Here is a 17,529-nt window from a genome sequence, read left to right on the forward strand (position 1 = left end):
CCATTGTGATCCGATAGTTATATGTAAGTGATTTTCTTTTTTGTTATATTGTAATATAGTCTGAATCCATAATTCATTTTCTAATTTATTTGTCATCATCTTTCCATTTACATAAATTCCAAAGATTTTCTTTCAAGTGATTTTTACTACAGTGACTTCCGTTTTTTGTCCTTGTATTTTGAGCAGAGTTTAAGTTTTGTTTTACCAGTTTCAGTTATACTAATTTTTTTTCATATAGTTTTCTATTGGGTGTAATTTCAAGGACATATTCTTAATTCTTTAAATCTACTATTGTTTAATATATTTTACTTTTCTGAATGTCCAAAAAATAAAAGCATGAAAATGCACATGGGTACGTAAGAACACAAGCTGTAGGCTTTTCCAGTGAAATGATATGCAAATTATATGATTTTATTCCGCTCAAGTAGGCTTTTGCAGTACAATCATTATAAACAAACGCCACCCAGATTTCAAAATTGAGCATGAGTTCATTGCGTACGTATGAGGTAGCATTTAGATTTCAAAATTAATTGTTGTTTTGTTAATCATATGTATTTAGAAAGGAGGAGAAGGTGTGTTGGGTTCTACTTATTGCCTCTGCTTGATCTGCACGTGGGACATGGATGTTATCAAGGAATTTAGATTTTTTAGGTAGCATTCTATTGCTAAAAATATCAAGCACACACATTCCGGCGCCATGTGCTGTCGTCATCATAACCAACTACAATTTACAGGACAACATTCCAAAAAAAGAAAATAAATAAATAACCAGCATAATTCATAGAATGTTATTTACCTTTTCCTTTTTTTCATTTTAATTTCTTTTCATTCTTATCATGTGATGTAGTTTTATTATCAAAATCTTTCATTTTTCTAGATTGATTGTCTCTCCAAAAAATCAATCAAATCGAAAATTATTTGATAACACAATTGATTTGTTATTATTGAATAAATGAGAAATTATAGTGTGTGTAATCGTAACATTATGTGATAATGTAACCAATTTATTAAAATTATAACATGTATATAATTATTAATATCTAAAACTCTAAACCCTAAATTTATAAACTCGTTGTCCACCCATATTATAACATGTGCATTAGGTAACACCACGTGACGGGGCGGTGTTACAATCACATACAATAATTTTTTTCAATTAAATAAACAGTTTTAAAAATAGTTAGATTTGTCATTCATTTATTTGGTAACATTTAAAGAATTAAACGATTTTTGATCTGGTTGATGTTGATAGCTTTGAAGGGTGACGTAAAAAGTTAATGATTCTTATCATAAGACTACACTGCGAAATGATATTGAAAAGAGAACAAATAGGGGAAGGTGTTTGTTTAAAGAATTTAAGTCTAATCATCTCAAACAAAAATAACTAACATTTCTTTCTTTATCATAGATAAATTGGAATAGTCCAACCAAACAAGTTTAATTACATATTAATGCTAACTAAATCTCTAGTTTAGAAATCAATCCGTCCAAATGGATCCTTAATCTCATAATCATAGTCTTTAATTTGGTCGAATATTCATAATATTCATAATGTCAGGAGCTATTCTATGATAATATTAGGAACTGTTATTCGCACTCCCCTAATGTTACCATTTCATTGAATTGAATTAAATCTTATATTCATAGACTCATAGTGCAGTTTGAATCTCAAAATACTCCCTCCTATGTAAAATCTACATGGGGTCACTAAAAGAATTATTACATCTACCCAAAAACAAATGAAATTCACTGATTTATATTTCTCTAGTCACATAGGTGAGTTGACTGAGTTCTATACAAATCTCTTTTTTCATGAAGTCTTTTATATTTGATTTAATTAAGTAAACATGAATTTATACATGAATGTTTGTTTCATTACAATGAGCTCACCAGGCTCTGTGCCAGCTTGAAGATAAGATAAACCTAATAAACTAAGCATACATAATACACCGGAATGAAGATCTTATTATTGGCTGCAACAACACCCCAGCTCAATGAGAAGAAAACACAGATCAGATGAGCCTCAGTCATTAAACAACATCAATAGGTTCAAAACCCCTGTCAATTGATGCCTTCACAGCATCCAGTACCAGCTGTGTCTTCCTACTACGGGTTGCCCAATTCTTATCAGGTTCTGAACCCTGTTTAGTATCCCATACCAAACGACAAAACTCTTTTACCATGAGAGCCTCCTGTGGAAGATCAGTGGTAACAATATGATCACTTGGTGGTGGTACCCAACCAGTCACAAATTCATCGAATCCAGTTTTCGAAGCTATAGAAAAAGTGCCCTCCTTCTCTCGGTGAGGGATAACAAAACCACTAACATGCAAAGTTCCCTTTGTACCAACGGCAGCCATCTCCATCGTCAAATTTGACAAGAAAGAGCAGTGGAAGGTTCCCACTTTCCCATCTTCCCAATGTAGAGAAGCCCCGCAAGATAAAATCACCCCGGCTTCATTAAGTATAGGGCCACGCAAGGCTATTACTGTTTTAGGAAGTTCATAGTTATTGGCCCACAGGATTGCCCTGATGCAGTACCACCCTGCATCCCCAAGAGCACCATGAGCATCAAGATCTGGCTTCACACGAATATCATTCTTGAGAAAATCAGGATCAGCAGCATATGTAAGGCAGGTGTGTATCTGTGGAACCCAAAGAGAATGTATTTAAAAACAATAGCAGAAACCGAATTTGAAAGAGATTTTAAGTCCACAGCTGGTACAAACTAAAATTATGATCACCTAACCATATCTCATCTAATCTCTGCCAATAAAAGTTGAATCCTTCTGGCAGACTATATTTGCAGCAAGCTCAGCATCATAGAAACAACCGAAAGCACTGATCCGAGTGTAGAAATTAACATAAACAAGTTCAATTTGCAGCTGCAATATTCTTACAAGGGTTTCAACCCAAAGCAAGTGCCGGTAACATGTTTTCTTACAAGGCTAATATGCTTGTCTTTGAATCAATCAGCATTACTATCATATTACATAGAACCAAAATTACATGCCCTTCACTTGAAGCAGAACTTTGGGGAGGGTTTATCCTAACCCAGTTATAGCCAACCAAAATGAAGGTTAAGCGTTTGGGATTAGATTCCTAAACACTAAACCCAATTCAAGCCCAATCTAATGTCTTCTCATAGTCATATGTGTATGGAGTATGGACTAGTCAAATAGCATTCCCCTTATTAAAAACCTACTACAACAATTGAAATTGAATTAAGATAACGAGTCCTAGCCTTAAATCTTTTTCCTTGTGCAGAAGAGTTCCAAACCCCTCAATTTGTTTTTAGTATAAGTTACACAAAGCCTAAAGGCTTACTTGACTGAAGATCTGAATTTAGGATATAGCAAAAGATTATATACAATAATGGGTAATGTTATGCTTCCGGGAAAAGCTGGTAAAGTGGCTCATGGATAAGAAGGCTGAGAGAAGATTTTTTTTTTTTTTTTTTTTGGGTCTGGAGGCTGAGAGAAGAATAGAAGATGGAAATTTAATAAATTTGTATGCAGGTAATAAAAGAAATTATCAGTAAAAATTCATTCACTCAAATTTGCATATACACATTAATCCATTTTAAACTGGTTTCTAGAACGATACAGTGAGAATGCAATGCACTAGCTAAAAATCATGCAACTTTACTAATCAACGAACTTCAAAACACACTAAGCGGAAACAAGAGTAAACGAAGTGCCAGTGTCATTTCAATGTCAAATAAGCTTTGACAAAGTATTTGACACCTACTTCAGAACTAGCCATCAGGAAGATGCTATCTTTCCAAACAATGGAACAATTATTCCATTGCATAACAAAATGCTAGGGCTGGAGTTTGAAAGTTATATAATGAGGTAATTATGGCGGTGCAAAGCAATCACCACATTCAGAAAGTAAAGAGCTGCAACAAATTAAGTATGACACTCGGCTTCAATAACCAAATACTTGACAAATGAGGACACAAGAACTATCACTATCACTATGTTACATTTGCCTTTTATATATGCAGAGTACATTGATCATATAATTTTATTACAAGTCAAAGTCCCTTAAATAGGCATACACTCATATGTTTATATAATTCATTATACCTACATTGAATATGCTGCATTAAATAGAGACTACAACCTTTGAAAAGGTATGAGACAAAGAACTGGAGACTTTGAAAAGTCCTTATATTGTAAATAAGAGGATAATAAGGATTCATAAATATAAGGTCTAGACATATCACCACAATCAAAGTTCAAAACTTGAAGGATACAATTATTTTTAATGGCCAAAAATGGAACATTGTTGTATTTCTTGAGGCCAATTACGATAGATATCTTGAGAATGCATCCATACAAAGAGTATAAAGTAAAGGGGAAAGTGGTTCAACAATGACCAAAGGAAGACTAATATTACAAAGAAAAGGAAGCATAATTCTATTAGAATAGGTTGGTCTAGGAGTCTATCAAGTGTTCAAGTATTCAGGCTATTAATGATGAAATTTTGAGTACTGTGACTGAGGCTTTTGTTCTCCCTCCCTCCCTCCCTCCCTTCGAGAGAGAGGGCAGTGAATAGGACTTTGCTAGATATTTCTGTTAATATGTCTGATTCTTAACCCCAATTGAATAAAACTTGCATGTCCCCATGATAGGGGATGTGGCATCCCTCCCAAGAGAGAGACAGAGACAGAAATGAGAGAAAAAGAAAGAGGAGAGAGGGAGAGGGGGAGAGAGACAGAGAAAGAGATGAGAGGGAGGGATGCCACCTCTCTTATCCCCGTGATAGGCAAGTCCTTCTTCATAATTCTCACCCCAATTACTTTTATCCTTGTTGCTTGGTTAATGTAGTCTAGTATCTAACAATTTCTAGGAATTAATTTAGGTCTTGCTACCTTCTAAAATTCTATGCAGTGCTATGCATCATGCTCCATTTAACCTAGATGTGTAAACAATGATAATGAGATAGTAGTTATCTACACAAAAAGGACAACCACAATGTTTTCACTTTACTATGCCACCAAAGGGTCCGGGCGATTGGCTTAATCCAAAGGGATATCCTCTTAAAGCTATTAAGTGAGCATGTTTTCATAAGTGACTAGACTTATGACTGGAACTGTCACCATGGCTAGCATCCTCAGAGTAGACATTCTGTTAGTTGTCTGAAGACTTTCCAGTGAATCTGGAATGTGCACTCTTGGCTTTGCACTCATATCAGCGGTAACCTTCCTTTTCACAATAGTGACAAATAACTATATCTCTTACCATGAGTGCTTGAGGGTTGTAATTGACTCTCACTAATGTAGTTGTAGAGCTACTAGAAGCCTCATTATATCCAAGGCCAGTCTAGTCATATACAATTTTTCACAGGTCAAGAAAACCTATGAGTTCACTGCTCCCAGCTGAAAAACGTTCACTAAACTCACTGTCAGGAATTTTCCACATAGTTCTATAATTCCAATAACAAATCCACTGAACCAGAAGTTGAACTTCTGGAGGGGTTTCTCTGGTCATCGTTTCTCATATTATATTCATGAAAGTCAAAAAACGATGGAACTGGAACCACTAGGAGGTAGAGTGGAGTTTCTTTCACAACCTATTGGCTATTACCATGCATTCAAGTCTAGATTTAAGGGCATCCCAGAAATATTACCAATACAGGTGTTCACAATGGTTACGCGGCTGTCATTTGAGACATAATGCATCATGACATTCAAGGCTCTTAAGTTTGACTTAATAGCTTCCCTTTTTCATAATTGATGGTTATCTTCTTCAAGAATAGGTAGACACAAAGCAGATTGTTCCTCTAGGAAGACATGACGACAGAATCAATACCAAATGTAAGTGCATCCTAGAGGGGGGTGTGAACAGAACCTTGCTAAATTTTAAATCAATTCCAATTCTTAATCCTCATGCAAATCTAGAATGCATAATACAATAGAATGATTTCCAATCATATTCATTACACAAATATAGAAATTTACCAACTAAGTCCTAACTTCAGCATCACTCTTTCTTTGTTCCCATACATATTATAGTTCCCAAAGATTCTCTTTTCTAGCTTATTTTCCAACCTCAAATTATCCATCAAAACAACCGTAACAAATTCTGAATTTTCTCCAATCTACAAAATCTTACTACCCAATTTTCCACTCTCAAGAAGTAAACAAAATGAGTCACTACCTAATTTTCCACTATTAAAAAAAAAAAAAAAAAAAAGACCCAAATAATATAATTAAATTAATAAAAATGAGACTGGAAAAGTTGTTTTTTTCTTCTTCTAAAATCTTCCTTCGTCTCAAGAACTATGCATGCTCAAACCAGTCAATAAATAGAAATACATACATACCGACATACCGTTCGTAGCTCACCAAAATGGTTCTGATCAGAGAGAAACTCCCACATCTTTTCAGTCCTGGGGTGGTGCATCCACATGGTACCGTCCATGAGTACCACCCCATTGGATTCACACGCCTCCAAAATCTTGTCAAACTCGGCCACGTTGAGCGCCACGGGCTTCTCGAGCAAGATGTGCTTCTTCTTCTGGGCCGCAACGACGGCCCACTTGAGGTGGAGGCTGGTGGGGAGCGGGACGTAGACAGCGTCGACGTGCGGGTCGTCCAAAACGGCGTCGTAAGAGCCGTAGATCTTGGCGTCGGGAGGGAAGTTGTTGGCCTTGGCGAACGCGGTGGCCTTCTCGATCGAACGGCTCCCGACGGCGTAGAGTCTGGCGTCAGGGGCGAGAGTGATGGCGCGCGAGAGTTTTCGGGCTATCTCGGCGCAGCCCAGAATTCCGAATCGGATTTCGGACGACATTTCGGCGCAGGCAGTGATGTTTGGTGGTGTGGTCGGTATGACGCTATCAGTGTGTGAAATATGACAATAGGACCGGCTTTTGGGTTTAGGTTCGGAATCATCAGACATTTGAGTTTTTGCGGTTGGGCTAAAACATTCGACAACTTACTTGTTACTCGTCACTTGTCGCTTGTCACTTGTCACGGCTAACATTCATGTTTTCCCGATAATATTTTCTCACATGTTAATTATATAATGTACATTTATTACATGCATATTTTTCTCAAAAATTCTCTTATTTTAGTCATTTATTGTACAATCTAAGCTTACCACATTAATGGCTAATACACTGACACATAGTTAAATTTTGGGCTAATTGCAAAATACCGTTCTCAGATTTTTTGTCATTTTCAATTCTCCTTATAAGATTTCAATTTTTTCAATGTGGTACCATATAATTTTCAATTTCAATCAATGTGCAAACTGAAAGAAAAAAAAAAAACTATATATAAAAAAATAGACTCAATTACCCCCACCCCCTCCCACCCAGCCCTATCGTCCCCCTCACCCTCCTCAACCTCATCGCATCCCCCTCCCCACCAACAAAAAATATTAATTTCCTGCAACAAAAAAAAAATAAAGAAATACTAATTTTTCATTGAAGCCATATGAGAGCTTCTCCAAATAAATCCCACCACCAAAGAGAAAGAGAGCCAGAGAGAAAGAGAAACAGAGATATGAGGCAGAGAGGAGAGAAGGGTCGCCACGGGAGGAGGGGGAGTCGCCAGCGGTGGTGGGGAAAGGGATGCGACGGGGCCGGGGAGGGTGGGGGGACGATGAGGGAGCCAGAGAGAGAGAGAGAGAGAGAGAGAGAGAGAGAGCTAGAGAGATGAGGCTGGGGAGGGTGGGGGCAATTGAGTCATTTTTTTTCTTTTTTTCAGTTTGCACATTGACTTAAATTGAAAACTATATATATCACATTGAAAAAATTGAAATCTTATGGGAGGAATTGAAAATGACACTAAACCTAAGAAGGGTATTTTGTAATTAAACGGCCCTTAAATTTTTTAGTCCGTAATTTGTAGCACTCATTTATAGAAAAAACTTTGTTGCCGCACCCAACCATAATCAGACACACCAACCGCACCCAATTCAAAGCCAACTAATAATTTAGGCTTATTAATTACATTAATTTACATGTATGCCATTAGAACCCAGCCATTACCGCATCCAAGCAAGTCTACAGGACAGCTGGAAGCCCAACTCCTACCCTTCTGACGCGCGCTGACACATGCTGACACGTGCTGACACACGCTGACATCATTGTAACTGAATTTTGGTGAAACTGTTTTTTTTTTTTTTTCTGGAATTGAAGTTTTTGCTAAAACTCAATATTTCGCTAAAACTAAAATCAAACACTGAAATTGAATTTTATTACACTAAAATTGAATTTCAAGAATTCAGTTACACTGAATTGAAGAATTTAGTTATGAATTCACTTACTGAAACTGAATTAAGTGATGAAACAATTACATCTTGACTAAAATGCAATTACACCTTAATTAAAAAAACAATTACACCTTCATTAAAATGCAATTACACCTTAATTAAAAAAGCCCAGGTTAAGAGGCTGACAGAGAGAAATGATATAAATATGGCCAGACAAACAAAGCCATATGCATCAAGAATGTTTTGGCTTCTTCCCACATGTACAATAGCTTCTTCAAGTGTGAAAACCCACCAGCTTGGGTGCATTGTGGTTGGGATTGACTCCATTCTCAGTGTGTGAGATCAGCGAGAGGGAGAGAAATATGACAAAAGATTGAAAGACTAGACTGCCGTCGGATGACTTGGTAAGAGAGGAGGGGGAAGTTTGGTTTAAATAGCTGCGCATGGCTTTTGAAATTGGCAAAGTAGAAATATCTTGTAATAAAAAATTAATGGTATCATTGGTATGTACTAGATCACATTCTCGTGTTATATCTATATATGACTAGCTAGATTAATTGCTAGATTAATTACTAGACATAACTGAATCTCACCTTCCTTAATAGTGTGGTGCAATCATATGATTAATGTAAGGCTAGCTAGCTATGAAGCCTATGATAGAGGATAAAGATCGATTAATTGTGAGCCACATAACCAAGGGACAAACCAAAGCTTTCTAGGGAAATCTATTTTAAAATAAAATTTGGAGCAATCATGCATGAAAACTTTTCATCAAGTACTGTGCTTCGAAATTTTCGAGATGCCAATTATATGTGACTTATTGAGGACAATCTAGAAACGACAATTCCTAGCTAGCTCCGATCCATGTATCAATGTTATTTATTTGGACTCGTCATTTATTAATAAAGTAATGTTGCATCCTTGCATGGACCACGCATCGTTATATATACTACAGAGATGATGTGTGTGAGTTTTATGTCTATTTATAATGTGGTACTTAATATGGTATAGGAATGGTGTCTAATTAAATAGTCTTGAGCATATATAGTTAGTAATATGGGACAGAAAAAATATGTAGAAATTAAGTACGCGTATTATTCGGAATATCTGCTATCAAAGTATAGTGAAAATTAGGCTATAATATCATATAATAAAATTTAAAATTTTAATCTTTTTTCAAAAATACACAAATAATACATGAAAAATACAGTATTATACATAATAGAGAAATTACAGATTTGGTCTATTTATTTTATAGCTAGTTCAATCTTGGTCTACGATCTTTTTTAAGTTCTGTTTTGATCTACTAATTGTTTCACTTGTTTAATAAAAATCTAATCCAAAAATTTCAGTTTTGGGGTTTATGATTTAAAAATCCTTTAATTGGGTTGTGTTTTATTCGATTATAATTGAAGTATAAGTTATATTTCATCATTTTTTAATCATAGGAACCAATTTGAAGTATTAGAATCAAAGATAATTGAAGTTAGGTGGAGTTTGAAAAATCTAAAAATTTTCTGGAAAAAATTGGCTGTTTCAAATACCCTACTTTGGAGTTAATTATCTTGAATTTTAGAACTCCAATTTGAATGATCTTTATATAGTTGTAAAGAAGAGATGCATAGTTTTAAAATAAGTATATGTTGCTGAATTTGGGTACGTGAGATTTGATAGGATAAAATGTAGGCTAAATTTGAGAAAACAAATATGGACTTTTATTAAACAAGTAGAACAGTTAGTGGACCAAAATAGAACTTAAAAAAAATCGTGAACCAAAATTGAACTAATTATAAAATAAGTAGACTAAATATGTAATTTCCTCATATGTAATAATACAGAAATAATAGATGTTTAATACGGAAATGATACACGTGTTTTCTATATTTTTCAAATATAAGGGAAAATAAATTAAAAAAAAATACATACGTGCGTGTGCATATTATACGCAAATTTACTAATTATAATTTTGAGTAATACAAGATGTATCACATTTTCATACAACTTTAATATCACCTCAATCTCTATTAGAGAACTGACCGATATCATTGTGGTACGTATAACTGTAGAACAATTGGGCAGTTTTATTTAATAGTTTTATGCTTATTAATAAGCTAAGGTTTTCGATTGTGTTATGTACATTTAATTACGCACCTGAAATACAAATGTTTAAATTGGAACTTGTAATTCCAGCGGTTGACAGTATTTACCTCCACGTACAAAACCAAATTAGTTCGGATCTCATCTCCATTAATCCTCTTTGGCCTTCCTTAATAGTTCAAGAGTGGGATACAATCAACTAGAGTTTTCATTATTCATGAGTCACACATTATTAAAATGCACCGAAACTCCGAAAGTTTTCTTAGCCACCCTATAAGATTGAGTCTAAATATGAACAGATAAAACACTGTGGTATTAGTTCGAATCCAAAATTTGAAAACTAGTTTCCATGTTTTATCATTAATTTTAGTACAAAAATGGCAACTTGAAGTACCACTATGTTGGTCGACGTATACATTTTATGCACTCGAATCCCGAAGGGCGCCAAAGTATTATAATAGTATGTTCACAATTAACTTTATACCATTAATCAAGCAAGGTGGAAACGCAGATAATTAAGAATTAAACCCTTCATCAAACTGAGTAATTTCCTTGTAACTTGTGGCCTAGATTGATGCACGTACGTGTATCCAGGGTTTGATTAAGTGAGATCGTAACATTATGCGACAGTGTAACCAATTTATTAAAATTATAACATATATATAATTATTAATATCTAAAACTCTAAACCCTAAATTTATAAACTCGTTCACCCATATTATAACATGTGCATTAGGTAACACCACGTGGTGGGACGATGTTACGATCACATATAATAAATTTTTTGATTAAATAAACAGTTTTGATAATAGTTAGATTTGTCATTCATTTATTTGGTAACATTTAAAGAATTAAACTATTTTTGATTTGGTTGATGTTGATAGCTTTGAAGGGTGACGTAAAAAGTTAATGATAATCTGATCATAAGACTACACTGCGAAATGATATTGAAAAGAGAACAAATAGGACAATGTGTTTTTTTAAAGAACTTAAGTCTAATTATCTCAAACAAAAATAACTAACATTTCTTTCTTTATTATAGATAAATTGGAATAGTCCAACCAAACAAGTTTAATTACATATTAATGCTAACTAAATCTCTAGTTTAGAAATCAATCCGTCAAAATGGATCCTTAATCTCATAATCATAGTCTTTAATTTGGTCGAATATTCATAATATTCATAATGTCAGGAGCTATTCTATGATAATATTAGGAACTGTTATTCTCACTCCCCTAATGTTACCATTTCAGTGAATTGAATTAAATCTTATATTCATAGACTCATAGTGCAGTTTGAATCTCAAAATACTCCCTCCTATGTAAAATCTACATGGGGTCACTAAAAGAATTATTACATCTAACCAAAAACAAATGAAATTTACTGGTTTATATTTCTCTAGTCACATAGGTGAGTTGACTGAGTTCTATACAAATCTCTTTTTTAATGAAGTCTTTTATATTTGATTTAATTAAGTAAACATAAATTTATACATGAATGTTTGTTTCATTACAATGAGTTCACCAGGCTCTGTGCCAGCTTGAAGATAAGATAAACCTAATAAACTAAGCATACATAATACACCGGAATGAAGATCTTATTATTGGCTGCAACACCCCCCCAGCTCAGTGAGGAGAAGAAAACACAGATCAGATGAGCCTCAGTCATTAAACAACATCAATAGGTTCAAAACCCCTGTCAATTGATGCCTTCACAGCATCCAGTACCAGCTGTGTCTTCCTACTACGGGTTGCCCAGTTCTTATCAGGTTCTGAACCCTGTTTAGTATCCCATACCAAACGACAAAACTCTTTTACCATGAGAGCCTCCTGTGGAAGATCAGTGGTAACAATATGATCACTTGGTGGTGGTACCCAACCGGTCACAAATTCATCGAATCCAGTTTTCGAAGCTATAGAAAAAGTGCCCTCCTTCTCTCGGTGAGGGATAACAAAACCACTAACATGCAAAGTTCCCTTTGTACCAACGGCAGCCATCTCCATCGTCAAATTTGACAAGAAAGAGCAGTGGAAGGTTCCCACTTTCCCATCTTCCCAATGTAGAGAAGCCCCGCAAGATAAAATCACCCCGGCTTCATTAAGTATAGGGCCACGCAAGGCTATTACTGTTTTAGGAAGTTCATAGTTATTGGCCCACAGGATTGCCCTGATGCAGTACCACCCTGCATCCCCAAGAGCACCATGAGCATCAAGATCTGGCTTCACACGAATATCATTCTTGAAAAAATCAGGATCAGCAGCAAGTGTAAAGCAGGTGTGTATCTGTGGAACCCAAAGAGAATGTATTTAAAAACAATAGCAGAAACTGAATTTGAAAGAGACTTTAAGTCCACAGCTGGTACAAACTAAAATTAAGATCACCTAACCATATCTCATCTAATCTCTGCCAATAAAAGTTGAATCCTTCTGGCAGACTATATTTGCAGCAAGCTCAGCATCATAGAAACAACCAAAAGCACTGATCCAAGTGTAGAAATTAACATAAACAAGTTTAATTTGCAGCTGCAATATTCTTGCAAGGGTTGCAACCCAAAGCAAGTGCCGGTAACATGTTTTCTTACAAGGCTAATATGCTTGTCTTTGAATCAATCAGCATTACTATCATATTACATAGAACCAAAATTACATGCTCTTCACTTGAAGCAGAACATTGGGGAGGGTTTATCCTAACCCACTTATAGCCAACCAAAATGAAGGTTAAGCGTTTGGGATTAGATTCCTAAACCCTAAACCCAATTCAAGCCCAATCTAATGTCTTCTCATAGTCATATGTGTATGGAGTATGGACTAGTCAAATAGCATTCCCCTTATTAAAAAACTACTACGACAATTGAAATTGAATTAAGATAACAAGTCCTAGCCTTCAATCTTTTTCGTTGTTCAGAAGAGTTCCAAACACCTCAATTTGTTTTTAGTATAAGTTACACAAAGCCTAAAGGCTTACTTGACTGAAGATCTGAATTTAGGATACAGCAAAAGATTATATACAATAATGGGTAATGTTATGCTTCCTGGAAAAGCTGGTAAAGTGGCTCATGGATAAGAAGGCTGAGAGAAGAATTTTTTTTTTTTTTTTTGGTCTGGAGGCTGAGAGAAGAATAGAAGATGGAAATTTAATAAATTTGTATGCAGTTAATAAAAGAAATTATCAGTAAAAATTCATTCACTCAAATTTGCATATACACATTAATCCATTAGAAACTGGTTTCTAGAATGATACAGTGAGAATGCAATGCACTAGCTAAAAATCATGCAACTTTATTGATCAACGAACTTCAAAATGCACTGAGCGGAAACAAGAGTGAACGAAGTGCCAGTGTCATTTCAATGTCAAATAAGCTTTGACAAAGTATTTGACACCTACTTCAGAACTAGCCATCAGGAAGATGCTATCTTTCCAAACAATGGAACAATTATTCCATTGCATAACAAAATGCTAGGCTGGAGTTTGAAAGTTATATAATGAGGTAATTATGGCGGTGCAGAGCAATCACCACATTCAGAAAGTAAAGAACTGCAACAAATTAAGTACGACACTCGGCTTCAATAACCAAATACTTGACAAATGAGGACACAAGAACTATCACTATCACTATGTTACATTTGCCTTTTATATATGCAGAGTACATTGATCATATAATTTTATTACAAGTCAAAGTCCCTTAAATAGGCACACACGCATATGTTTATATAATTCATTATGTAACTACATTGAATATGCTGCATTAAATAGAGACTACAACCTTTGAAAAGGAATGAGAGACAAAGAACTGGAGACTTTGAAAAGTCCTTATATCATAAATAAGAGGATAATAAGGATTCATAAATATAAGGTCTAGAGATATCACCACAATCAAAGTTCAAAACTTGAAGGATACAATTAATTTTAATGGCCAAAAATGGAACATTGTTGTATTTCTTGAGGCCAATTACGATAGATATCTTGAGAATGCATCCATACAAAGAGCATAAAGTAAAGGGGAAAGTGGTTCAACAATGACCAAAGGAAGACTAATATTACAAAGAAAAGGAAGCATAATTCTATTAGAATAGGTTGGTCTTGGAGTCTATCAAGTGTTCAATTGTACTCATAGAATTCAGGCTATTAATGATGAAATTTTGAGTACTGTGACTGAGGCTTTTGTTCTCCCTCCCTCCCTCCCTCCCTCCCTTCGAGAGAGAGGGCAGTGAATAGGACTTTGCTAGATATTTCTGTTAATATGTCTAATTCTTAACCCCAAATGAATAAAACTTGCATGTCCCCGTGATAGGGGATGTGGCATCCCTCCCAAGAGAGAGACAGAGACAGAAATGAGAGAAAGAGAAAGAGGAGAGAGGGAGAGGGGGAGAGAGACAGAGAAAGAGATGAGAGGGAGGGATGCCACCTCTCCTATCCCCATGATAGGCCAGTCCTTCTCCATAATTCTCACCCCAATTACTTTTATCCTTGTTGCTTGGTTAATGTAGCCTAGTATCTAACAATTTCTAGGAATTAATTTAGGTCTTGCTACCTTCTAAAATTCTATGCAGTGCTATGCATCATGCTCCATTTAACCTAGATGTGTAAACAATGATAATGAGATAGTAGTTCTCTACACAAAAAGGACAACCACAATGTTTTCACTTTACTATGCCACCAAAGGGTCCGGGCAATTGGCTTAATCCAAAGGGATATCCTCTTAAAGCTATTAAGTGAGCATGTTTTCATAAGTGACTAGACTTATGACTGGAACTGTCACCATGGCTAGCATCCTCAGAGTAGACATTCTGTTTGTTGTCTGAAGACTTTCCAGTGAATCTGGAATGTGCACTCTTGGCTTTGCACTCATATCAGCGGTAACCTTCCTTTTCACAATAGTGACAAATAACTATATCTCTCTTACCATGAGTGCTTGAGGGTTGTAATTGACTCTCACTAATGTAGTTGTAGAGCTACTAGAAGCCTCATTATATCTAAGGCCAGTCTAGTCATATACAATTTTTCACAGGTCAAGAAAACCTATGAGTTCACTGCTCCCAGCTGAAAAACGTTCACTAAACTCACTGTCAGGAATTTTCCACATAGTTCTATAATTCCAATAACAAATCCACTGAACCAGAGGTTGAACTTCTGGAGGGTTTCTCTGGTCATCGTTTCTCATATTATATTCATGAAAGTCAAAAAACGATGGAACTGGAACCACTAGGAGCTAGAGTGGAGTTGCTTTCACAACCTAATGGCTATTACCATGCATTCAAGTCTAGATTTAAGGGCATCCCAGAAATATTACCACTACATGTGTTCACAATGGTTACGCAGCTGTCATTTGAGACATAATGCATCATGACATTCAAGGCTCTTAAGTTTGACTTAATAGCTTCCCTTTTTCATAATTGATGGTTATCTTCTTCAAGAATAGGTAGACACAAAGCAGATTGTTCCTCTAGGAAGACATGACGACAGAATCAATACCAAATGTAAGTGCATCCTAGAGGGGGGTGTTAACAGAACTTTGCTAAATTTTAAATCAATTCCAATTCTTAATCATCATGCAAATCTAGAATGCATTATACAATAGAATGAATTCCAATCATATTCATTATACAAATATAGAAATTTACCAACTAAGTCCTAACTTCAGCATCACTCTTTCTTTGTTCCCATGCATATTATAGTTCCCCAAAGATTCTCATTTCTAGCTTATTTTCCAACCTCAAATTATCCATCAAAACAACCGTAACAAATTCTGAATTTTCTCCAATCTACAAAATCTTACTACCCAATTTTCCACTCTCAAGAAGTAAACAAAATGAGTCACTACCCAATTTTCCACTGTATTAAAAAAAAAAAAAAAAAAAAAACCCCATAATAATAATTAAATTCATAAAAATGAGACTGAAAAAGTTCCTTTTTTCTTCTTCTAAAATCTTCCTTCGTCTCAAGAACTATGCATGCTCAAACCAATCAATAAATAGAAATACATACATACCGTTCTGAGCTCACCAAAACGGTTCTGATCAGAGAGAAACTCCCACATCTTTTCAGTCCTGGGGTGGTGCATCCACATGGTACCGTCCATGAGCACCACCCCATTGGATTCACACGCCTCCAAAATCTTGTCAAACTCGGCCACGTTGAGCGCCACGGGCTTCTCGAGCAAGATGTGCTTCTTCTTCTGGGCCGCAACGACGGCCCACTTGAGGTGGAGGCTGGTGGGGAGCGGGACGTAGACGGCGTCGACGTGCGGGTCGTCCAAAACGGCGTCGTAAGAGCCGTAGATCTTGGCGTCGGGAGGGAAGTTGTTGGCCTTGGCGAACGCGGTGGCCTTCTCGATCGAACGGCTCCCGACGGCGTAGAGTCTGGCGTCAGGGGCGAGAGTGATGGCGCGCGAGAGTTTTCGGGCTATCTCGGCGCAGCCCAGAATTCCGAATCGGATTTCGGACGACATTTCGGCGCAGGCAGTGATGTTTGGTGGTGTGGTCGGTATGACGCTATCAGTGTGTGAAGCATGACAATGGGACCGGCTTTTGGGTTTAGGTTCGGAATCATCAGACAATTGAGTTTTTGCGGTTGGGCTAAATATTCGACAAAACCTTACTTGCTACTTGTCACTTGTCACGGCTAACATTCATGATTTTACAATAATATTTTCTCACATGTTAATTATATAAGTATATACATTCGTTCAAAAATATTTTAAAGTTAACTAGTTAGTAAGTTGATACAAGATTAACCACCCTGTTAGGTCCACCGTACAATGCAATTTCAAAATCTGAACCGTCTATTTTTTAAGTCTTACTTCAAAAATCATCTCTGTAAAAAATTTTCAAAATCGAAAGTCATTTAGCCATTTGATTATAATAACAATTATTTATATGTTTTTATCGAAATTAGTGATCGTCTATTTATTTGATCACAATTAGATGATTAAATGATTTTCGATTTAGTTGATTTTTTGCAATCATGATCTTTGAAGTATAGTCCAAAAAATGAACGACTCGGATTATAAGATTAGTTATGTGGTGGCCTTAAAAGCATGCTTAGTTTCGTATTAACTTACTAACCAGTTAGTTTCGTATTAACTTACTAACCAGTTAGTTTTAAAGTACTCCTCTACATTCGTTACATACAAACTTTTCTCAAAAAATTCTCTTATTTTAGTCATTTATTATACGATCTAAGCTTGCCACATTAATGGCTAACA

The 17,529-nt window shown here is 35.7% G+C and overlaps 2 protein-coding genes across 2 annotated transcripts; both read right to left on the minus strand.

Annotated features, from left to right (window-relative positions):
• Positions 1-1,870: 1,870 nt before the first annotated feature.
• LOC147277459 (putative oxidoreductase At4g09670) lies at positions 1,871-6,953 on the minus strand. The gene is made up of 2 exons (XM_086254356.1): positions 6,342-6,953; positions 1,871-2,645 (listed from the first exon to the last, which is right to left on the minus strand). Exons 1-2 carry the CDS (start codon positions 6,906-6,908, stop codon positions 2,031-2,033), a joined length of 1,182 nt encoding a protein of 393 aa, XP_086110482.1. The 5' UTR covers positions 6,909-6,953; the 3' UTR covers positions 1,871-2,030.
• Positions 6,954-11,755: 4,802 nt separating this feature from the next.
• Positions 11,756-16,860, minus strand: LOC147277460 (putative oxidoreductase At4g09670). Its single transcript, XM_086253901.1, has 2 exons — positions 16,315-16,860; positions 11,756-12,607 (listed from the first exon to the last, which is right to left on the minus strand). Exons 1-2 carry the CDS (start codon positions 16,771-16,773, stop codon positions 11,993-11,995), a joined length of 1,074 nt encoding a protein of 357 aa, XP_086110027.1. The 5' UTR covers positions 16,774-16,860; the 3' UTR covers positions 11,756-11,992.
• Positions 16,861-17,529: the final 669 nt, after the last annotated feature.

This window comes from Dryas octopetala, chromosome 8 (genome assembly GCF_963921425.1).
Source record: "Dryas octopetala chromosome 8, drDryOcto1.1, whole genome shotgun sequence".
In the NCBI taxonomy this organism is placed as follows: domain Eukaryota; kingdom Viridiplantae; phylum Streptophyta; class Magnoliopsida; order Rosales; family Rosaceae; genus Dryas; species Dryas octopetala.

Excerpts from the sequence above, each read along its gene's own strand:
- LOC147277459 (XM_086254356.1), bottom strand. The coding sequence starts at position 6,908 with ATGTCTGATGATTCCGAACCTAAACCCAAAAGCCGGTCCTATTGTCAT. Across the intron at positions 2,646-6,341 it reads ATTTTGGTGAGCTACGAACG|ATACACACCTGCCTTACATA; the intron begins GTATGTCGGTAT and ends TGGGTTCCACAG.
- LOC147277460 (XM_086253901.1), bottom strand. The coding sequence starts at position 16,773 with ATGTCGTCCGAAATCCGATTCGGAATTCTGGGCTGCGCCGAGATAGCC. Across the intron at positions 12,608-16,314 it reads GTTTTGGTGAGCTCAGAACG|ATACACACCTGCTTTACACT; the intron begins GTATGTATGTAT and ends TGGGTTCCACAG.